The sequence below is a fragment of the Sipha flava genome, unplaced genomic scaffold (genome assembly GCF_003268045.1).
Source record: "Sipha flava isolate LNK unplaced genomic scaffold, YSA_version1 128_pilon_pilon, whole genome shotgun sequence".
NCBI lineage: Eukaryota > Metazoa > Arthropoda > Insecta > Hemiptera > Aphididae > Sipha > Sipha flava.
In genome coordinates this window covers 311,495-321,298 of record NW_020271754.1, presented here as the reverse complement: position 1 = coordinate 321,298, position 9,804 = coordinate 311,495, and the positions used below count along the sequence as shown (strand labels likewise).

General features: G+C 41.7%; 1 protein-coding gene across 1 annotated transcript in view; it reads right to left on the bottom strand.

Annotated features, from left to right (window-relative positions):
• LOC112694361 (homeobox protein EMX1-like) overlaps positions 1-9,795 on the bottom strand; it is a 23,710-nt gene extending 13,915 nt beyond the window's left edge. Inside the window, exon 1 of the mRNA XM_025569802.1 lies at positions 8,658-9,795. Within this exon, the coding sequence (XP_025425587.1) occupies positions 8,658-9,360 (703 nt within the window). The 5' untranslated portion in view covers positions 9,361-9,795. The remainder of the gene's footprint in view (positions 1-8,657) is intronic.
• Positions 9,796-9,804: the final 9 nt, after the last annotated feature.

The window sequence follows — 9,804 nt, the reverse complement described above, 5'->3', positions numbered from 1 at the left end:
GTATCATTATTATTATTTTATTGTTTCTTTTTCTCCCCCGTCCGCCACTATTGTTCGAAATTAATTGGCACCGCCTCTCCGCCCCGGACGCACGGCGGGACCACCTATCCACGCACGCGCTAGTGCGTTCTACGCGCACCGCAGAACCGTATCAACCGAACGGTGCGCTGCACGGTTGGAAAACGTACGCCGCACACGTGTGTTCACGTGGGCGAAACTTCGGGCCGGGCCCTAACGGAAAACACGTACGCATTACACGTTTTAACAATCGTTTAGGCCGTCACGAACGGTATACTTGTACATCTGTGCGTTTCATATGTGTACACCGGAGGCGGCCAAACTTTTTTCGGCCACAGTCTACTAAAAACATACTTCACCTTCGAGGATCGACTTTCTCGGGAAAATGTTTTTATTATTAAACAATTATAATTTTTTAATAAACGTACATAAAGTATTATGAACTAATTACTAAAAATAATATAATAATTTCTAAAATCTAAACACTTAAATCTAATTCAACATTTTAATATTTATTTCGTCGATCCGGGCACTGGCGGAGTGCACGTGGCCTAAAAACAAATTCTAACGTGATCGACGCTGTAATCGAGACCGTTTGGCCGCCCCTGGTGTACACCATAGAGTTGTGCAGTGCACAGGCGGCACGATCGGTACGAACAAGGATTATACAAGCGGAACACGACAAGTCCCGTTCTACGCATTCGAACAATCGGTTTTATCGGTTACCGTTTCGTTCGGACGTTTGACGTTTGCTCTTGTAATCGTGTCATCGGTAACAACGGTTTTTAATGTTTTCCGTTCGGCCCCCGACCGAATAGAATCGTCCGGTTCCGCCTGTGCGCACTCGCACGTCGCAAGCGAAACGCGTTTCGTTAGGGATCATCGCGTTACACTTATCGCGTGTTGACGGTTTTCTCGAATTCGGTTTCGCGATCACACCGATGGCGGCCGTAACGCGTTTCGCGACGACGGTCCAACGGTCGAAGGCGGTCGACAAGAAAACGACGTTCGGTCGGGGTTGTTGTCGCGACGAGACGGCTGCTGCGCTGGGCTTAGGGTGTCTCGTCGCGCGTGCACTACGACGCCGCCGTACGGGATAAGATCGGGCGACGGTAATCGAACCGTATTCGCGTCGTCGGCAATCCAAACGCGTGTTCGTTATTCGTACCGTCCGCAGTGAATTGTTTACCGTCCGACGAGCCCGTCCGTGTTGTGCCCGTCTGACGATCGTGCCGCGCGAACGCGGCGGGCACACCGTGTTTGCATAGGTAATACGTCCTGGAGGGCCTGAACAACGTGCGCGAGGGCGGCCACGGCCACGTGCACGGGGTACGATACGTTTCGACAATGGCGATTTGCATTTCGTGTTTTTCACTTTTGTTCAACGTTTACGGTCTATCGCTGTTAATTAACCGTCACGCCCGCGCGGAGCCGACCCGAAACGACCCGCGAGACCGCGGCAATTAATAACCGCGGGGCGGCGCGCGACGACGTTACCTTTTTTTCTTTTTTTTTTTTTTTTTTTTTTTTTCTATTATTTTTTCCTCCTCTTCTCGGACACACGTCCGTTATCCTTCTCCTCCTCCTCCTCCTCCTCCTCCTCCTCTTCCTCCTCCACGTCAGTGTCCCGTGTCGCCCTCGGGCCCGACGACGTGTACGCGTCAGACGTGCGCGGGCGCACCACAATCGATACCGATACGGCTGCGGCGCGCGCGGTACATCGCGAAAGCCGACCTATTGGCACTGTCGTTGGACGAAAATAGTTAAACACCTTCAACCCCCGAGGCGCGTTTACTATCGTGTCGTACACATCAATTTGTGCAAAATTCAGTAGCCCGACCGGTCGGAAACGTGTCGGCATTGGTGCGGAGATAAGAAAAATTCTGTTCGAAACCCGCGCGCAAGAAATTCCTGCAAACCTCTGCAGGGTGTTCATTATTATTATCATCATTAAACGTGCGTCCGTCGCAACGAGTGTATATGATCTGATGATGATCTATGTGGAGTGTATGTACGGCGCGCGTCCGGTAGATAATAATCTGCGTCGAAATGGCTTTAAACGCGTAGCCTAAACCAAGCGTGATACGATGATAGCTACTAATATTTTATGCAAAACAAAACAAAAAAAAAACTATATACAAGGTATACCTTTTACCAGTGGCGTATCCAGAATTTTTTTTGGAGGGGGGCAGGTTATAGAAAATGTAACATTACATTTTTTTTTTTTAATTTCGCGTGTTTTTATTATAACCAATAGACAATATACGTACACTAAACATTTTCGACGGGGGTAATAACCCCCTAACCCCTCTCTGGATACGCCACTGCTGTTTACCATTACTATGTGACCACAATAGTATTCAACGCGTGCATGATTGTTCGCTATTCGTAATAGGTATACTAATACACACGAGTGTACGTGGCCTACTATAGATCCTGAGTGTATGGCTCGTACGTATTACATGTACCGCCACCAGTGGTGTAACGACTTCTCCGTGTTTTGGTTGACGTGTGTACTCATTATTAGGGCCAGGATTTATACGCAAATTCATATCCTTCAACAGTTCACCTAGGATAATTTCGATTATAAATGTAGACGTTTCGTAACGTTTATATTCTATGGTTATTTTTTTTTTTTTTTTTTTTTTTTTTTTTTAAAATTTCTTTTTTTTTTTTTTTTTTTTTTTTTTTTTTTTTTTTTTTGAATAAAAACCCATAGTAATTGCATATTCCTGGACAATTGCTTATTCTAAAATCATAATAATAATATTTTACATCGAAAAAAATTGATAGTGTAATCAACGGCGAAATAACGGAAAGTGACGAAGACGAGAAACTGTCAGTTAAAGAGTTATCTGGTTTTAAGTATTCACCATTTGGTTCTTGTAACGTGGAAAGAAGGTATTCCAAATAAAATATTATATAATTTGTGAAACGCAGATATACGGTTGTACTAGGTATACTATAAACTTTAGAGCTATAAACAGTAATAAGGAATTTTGAATTTTTTTTATACAAAAATCAAAAATACCAAACACATTTCATTGTTAAAACGTTTATTAGGAACGGTTATTATTTTTAAATTTGACACGATTATTTTTAAATGTTATTGCACGGAAATATAGTTTTAAAAACCTTTACACTGCTGCAAGACGCTACAATAGTTTTAAATTGCATTTTATTGATTTTAAATTCCGATTTTTATTTCATTAGATAATCTATTGCTCACGGACAAAAACAATGGGGGGTGGTAGTGTAGGGAAGCAATCCCACACATTCTTATTACTCAGGACTATTTTTAGGACTACATCATTGACCGCCACATTGTAAACTTACTGCGGGTATCATAATACTTAACACCCAATGATGTAAATAAATCTCCTTCGAATGTTGGCCAAATAACTGCAATAATAATTCAACGAGAAGAAATAAATTAGAAAAGTGATGTAATTTGGACGACATAGACATTAACCTACGATGATTTTAATAAAACACCAATATAATCATACCTAGATATGTGTATAATAAAGTATAAAGTACCTATTATTATAACAATAGTTGATTCAAAATAAATGGACGGAACTCACTAAGTCATATAGGATTGCCATGTTATGTGGTATAATGAGGGCCGTAGCAAGGGGGTGGCGAGAGGTGACTACGCCCCGGGCGCAATTCCTGGGAGAGGGCAAAAATTAAAATCTTGTATTTAATGTTAAAAACTACAACTGTCAATGTTGGATATTTTGTTTAAAAAATCTTTAACATCCTTCATATTAATTAAAACGATCATCTAAAATAATATTTAACAAGCATAATATTTTTAAATTAAAAATACATAAGGGCGCATTTTGAGGTTTCGCCTCAGGTGCAATGTTTGGTTGCTACGGCATTGGGTATAATGTTATACATACGGACAGGTAAAAAATTCTACGACCATTTTACTTTAGAAATAATTGTTTTTAAAGAGAAACTTTAAAATAAATAAGGATGATTAAAATAATATATACCGCTATGTACAAACACAACTAATCATCGGCAAATTAGTCGCGGTGAGATGGCTGTGAAAAATTATGGTATTTTAAATTGATCCGCAGGCTGTGGGGGTGGCTGTAAACTAAACTTGTATCGGTATATATAAATTGTATACGTAATAATGATCATAACAACGTCAGCGGTAATTAATAATTCGAAACTTAACGCGCATATTATAGGTGCATACCTATTCACACAGTGGCTCGATATCGGTTATTTTATCGTTTTTTCAAGCCTTATATCGACGCATTAAGGCATTGTAAGCCTGCAGGGGAAGCGGCAAATTTACTATATTTTATAGGTTAGGGGCGGATCCAGACCAATATAAGTAAAAAAGTTAGAGGCGATTTTCAGAATTCAAAGGTGTTATATACCGTGGTTTGAAATTAATTATACCTACAAAATAATTTAATATTGGTGTGCGCGTAGGACATGTAGAAAATCGAGACGAATGGAGGTTAAGGACAAGGGTGGCCGACACCAAATAGTCGGAAGATAGGCGGAGGAGAAGAATAAGATTCAAGATAATTTTATATTAATTATACATTGAATTAATTTTGAATATATTATAAATCTTGATTGGTACGACAAAAAAGTTTAAAAAATTCCAAATACTAATAGTTTTTTTTTTTTTTTTTTTTGCGAACAGGGGATGGCGATCGGCCCCTCTGAATTCATCATTGATATAGGCTGTATGAACTATGTAAGCTAGTTCTTGTCTTTGCAAATTGGCAACTTTTAAAATGTATCGTTACACCGAAGCAGCTAACACACACAAAATGATGAACACGAAGTGTACAACTGTGATGAAACGTTGGTAAAATTAAAAAAAAATCTTAGCTACGCTTTTTATTATTATCTATTTCGAGGTTTACTGGTTGCACATCGGTTGATTATTTTATATTTTAAGCGCGTTTCTATATGACATGGTCTTCAGACGGTATTATCATTATTCATAAATATATTATAGTATAATCTATAACTATACTCTCACGATACAAGTTTTCGGTTGAAACACGGGGGCTTTCGTTCGAATAATAAAAGGAAAAAAATGACATTATAACCATGTTCCTGGTATACTACGCGCATCATTATCGTCGTGTTAAACGAAAGAACAACTTGACGAGCACATCATTATAGTACTCGTATTAAATTGTGTATAATATATATATATTATATAATATGTTAAGTTTACAACGCGTTATTATACCGTTATTATATTGGACATTAATTATACGCGATTATTATTTTCGTGTGATTTACTTTTGAGTGTGTGTATGGGCGTAACAAGCATATGTACCTACCCTACCTATACATGTATGAGTACCTACATATATAGTACAAACTATAGTTTACGGACTTAATAGACTTACAAGCACGCAGATAATCAGACACGACCGCTTACGGTGGTGATGGTTATAAACATATTATATACACATTTGTTGCTAGTTTTACACAAAAATGTCTACACGATTTGTGTATACTGTACTCCACACAATTGTTTATAAACAACGGTTTTTTTTTTTTTATGCATACACATACCAAATAATATATATGTACACCCCCGTACGCGTACCTACGCTTATGCAGGCACATATGCAAGGTTTGTAAATAAAATATGTGCAGTGTTCTGTATGGAAAATCCATTGCAGTAAAACAAAATATTTATAATATAGTGTATGTATATTAAATCAGGAGAAACGTATTGAAATCGACGGTTTGTTAGTTTTGTAAATATTGTTTCTTCTGGTGAGATGTATTCATAGAAAATGTATGTGAATATATGCAATATATAACGTTAAATGGATAAGATATAGTCTATACATTTACTCAAGTAAATTGATGCTATCGCATCCGATTACATCACTGGACCGAATATATGCGTACATGGGCGCAACTAGAGCTCAAATATTAGGGGTGCTGAAATTGTTGAACATAAAACTAAATGATATTTAACTGTAATTACTATAGATTATATACTTGTAGATCTGAATAAAAAAAAACAGGAGTGCTATGTTACTTTTGAACTCAGGGGTGCTAAAAATCCTATGCGCCCCCCTAGTCGCGCCTACGGGTGCGTATATATGATAAATACATATAAACACGAAACATCGTGCATATATCATTAGGTATGTGTTATATCTGCATTATGAGAAGTTACAAGCCACTGCAGGCAGCAATAATGACGATAAATCGATTAAAATGTGTACGTAAAGACGGTGCGTGCCCATGTCATTTAAATGTCGGAAAAATATCATGCATGAATTGCAAATAGCGTAGACCAAATTTATCATTTTTAACCCATATCATGGTCATATCAGTATTAAAAAACGATGGATATTATATCACAATTAATGTAAAAGTAATTCCGGCACATAAACGAGTTATAATATATGATTCAGATTTTAAACCAGAGATGAAATGAATCCGAGCGCGGCGAACGCACGTGACTCGGTCATTTCGATGTTATGCCTACTTATAAATATATAATGTCCCATAAATATAAAGGTATTATGTATGTTAACGCGATTTTCTATACAAAATCGAAATGCTTGGACAGTGTAGTTAGGTATAAGTGTCCGTTTATTACGAATCTTTTTAAGGAATCGAAAAAAAAAAACACATTTTTTTCTCTTTTTTAACCGTTATCGCGTCAACAACAGCGTACAGTACCGTGCGTTATGCGTGTGGTCACATAATGAAAACCTAACGGGACGGTATAGTTGCGTAAATGCGTTTTCGAAAGCATAAAAAATGTACACAAACAGATAATATACTCGTATTTATAAAAGGTCCTGCAGGAAGAGCTACAAATTGTATAGCCGCACACACACACACACACACACACACACGTATTATAATGCACGTATTTCAGTGGAGTGCAGAGAGAGGACACATACTGCGATGCGAATGCTGTCCGGACAGAAGTTTTATTACCGAAATGTTGTATTTTTTTTTCTTCTTCATCAATACACATAACTCCTATTCAAACGGTACCCGAAGAGGATATTATAAGACACGATACAATAGGTGCGCGCGTGTGTGCGTTGCATCACGTAATAATAATTCAACGACGTAAACACATTGATCCCGGAACACCTTTTTCTCGACAAACGCTTCAATACGCTGCGGCAAGCCAAGAACATCGTTTATTTACTTACTACACGCATTATACATTGTTATACGGTACTCGGGACAAATTTTTATTGGGTACGTGTGCCATTAGCATTATCGAGTCGTTGTATAATGAACTGTATAACGTATATAAAGGTCGACCGTAGTCCCCCGCCGTCGCCTTTGCACGGTCAACACACAATCTCGTAGTACACGTATTATGTTATTTGTTTCCTATTTATGACGGTCGGGTCGCGTCGCGTCCGCGCGCCGGGGGCTCTGCACCAGCATCAGCGCCATTCGTTTTACAAATCACTTAGGTACCCGAGTCGGACGCTTTCGCCTCGCGAAATTTACCAGAAATTCGATAAAAAAATAAAATAATAACAGTCCAAACCGTAGAAGTCACGCCTATAGAAACGACATGTGTTGCGAGCGCATACGTAGGTGCACACGACTGTTGCATAACTATGGGATTATATTTATATTTTAGGTCATCTCATCCGGAATTCTCGTAAAAAAAAAAAAAATTAAATAAAAATATTGTGCCTCACGTTTTCTGTGCGGATAATAACAGGATTTTAAAATCATTCACTTACACGGTATAGAAGCGTAACGATTATTTAGAATTTTCAAAAGGAAACCTGCCGCGATCGGACCGTACGCGACTCCAACACAAAGGGTGCCGACGACGTGACAGTAACTGTAACCGCTACGAATTCGATATTGGAAAACATTAAGACTTGTAAGACTATAACACACGCACGGGTACAAACCAGGGCCGGATTAAGCACGGAGCCTAGGAGCCCGGGCTCCATGTCATAAAATATTTAAGATCCCAAAGGGGCCTTCTATCATAAACCCTCTTCAAAATCTTTGAGGTTTAAATTTTATTTTGATTATATATTTTTTTAATTTTCGTAATTGTATTATTTGTATCTGTAATTGAGATCTCTACTAAAAGAAATAAATACAGATGAAATTATTGTGGAGTTCCAAAAAGAGAAGAGAAAATAAGAGAATAAAGTTAGTTTTAAAATATTATAATTATATTTTTACATTTTAAGAATAATATTGTATATTTGCATGTAACGAAAATTGATAAATATTAAAAAAGGTTAAAGATATTTCTGTATAATCAATTACTTTGTATAATTTTTTTAAAGAAATAAAATTCAGCTATCGGTAATATTATAAGGATTAAGAGCCCTTTGTACTACTAGACTCCAGGCCCGATAAACTTTTAATCCGGTCCTGGTACAAACGTGTACGCGTTACAAGACAACGTTCGAACACGATTCGTTTTGTACCGCGTTCATGATTCGCATGGAATCCGTGATCGCTTGGACGCACCGCGGATCCGACGATCAATCGTCGACCGAGTTTGTTGTCACAGAAATCACAAAACAAATCGTTTTCGAGCCGAAAACATTTGAACGACGCATTGAAAACGTCAGACTATGCCGCGCGCGTTACACGACGTGAACACTCACCTCCGGGAAATCTGTGCGGGAATATCCTTCCGTGCCGGGACAGTAGCCACGGGTACAACGGGTACGTGTCGCGGGTGGGCTGGTGCTGCGGATGGTGAGGATTCGGCTGGAAGTGGTGCGCTGCGGCGGCGGCAGCCGCGGCCGCGGCGAACGCGAACGGATGGTGCGGGTGCGGGTGAGCGGGCGGCGGCGGCGGCGGCGTCAGCGGTTCGTGCACGTACTGCAACCCCTTGGCCAGCTGACCGGCGGCCGCTGCGGCCGCGGCTGCTGCGGCCGCGGCGGCCACCGACGACGAAGAGGACCCGTAACCGGCGGCTGCGGCGGCGGCGGTGGCGGCGGCGGCGGGCAGCGCGGACGGCTTGAACACGGTGGTGCCCGCCGCTGCGGACTGCTGCTGTTCGTGCTGCTGGTGGTGCTGCACGTGATGGGATTGCTGCTGCTGCTGCTGCTGCTGCTGATGGTGCTGCTGATGGTGATGATGATGATGGTGTTGATGGTGATGCGACGACGGCGGCGGTGGCGACACGCTGCCGGGGTTCAGCGGCGAACCGGCGGCCGAGCTGCACGGTTCGCTCTCGTCGTGCAACGCCACCGACGAGCCTTCGCTCCTGGCCGGCGACCGGGAGCCCGCGCCCACGATGGACTCTATGGAGAATCCGATTTTCGGTTTGACGATCATCGGCGTCGCGGCCACTTGGATCATTTTTAAACGGAACGGAGAGAGATCGATCGGAACGCGCAGTGCCGGGGTGCACGCCGCGCGCGAGAACGTATACTGCGCGCGATTAAAACCCGTGTGTGCACACCGTGGATCACCACACGCGCACGGGCGACGTACTGCGACCGCCGGCGGCAGACCGCTGCATTCGTACGGAATGTCGCACGACGCGAGTTCGGGACGCGCGCACGAACGACGACCGACGGTTTGAGGAAAAAATTAAAAATAATATCGAACCGCGGTACACGAACAACGGTCACGCGGGTAGGTCTTCTGTAACGGCCACGGTGTCCGCACGGAATCGTCGAAACCGAAAACCCGTCGGGCGGCGTACGTGGATGCGTGCGTGGTGCGTGCGTGCGTGCGTGCGTGCGTGCGTGAGCGGACGGTTTGTGCGTGACGACGGGAACGGCGTGCGACGTGCGAGCT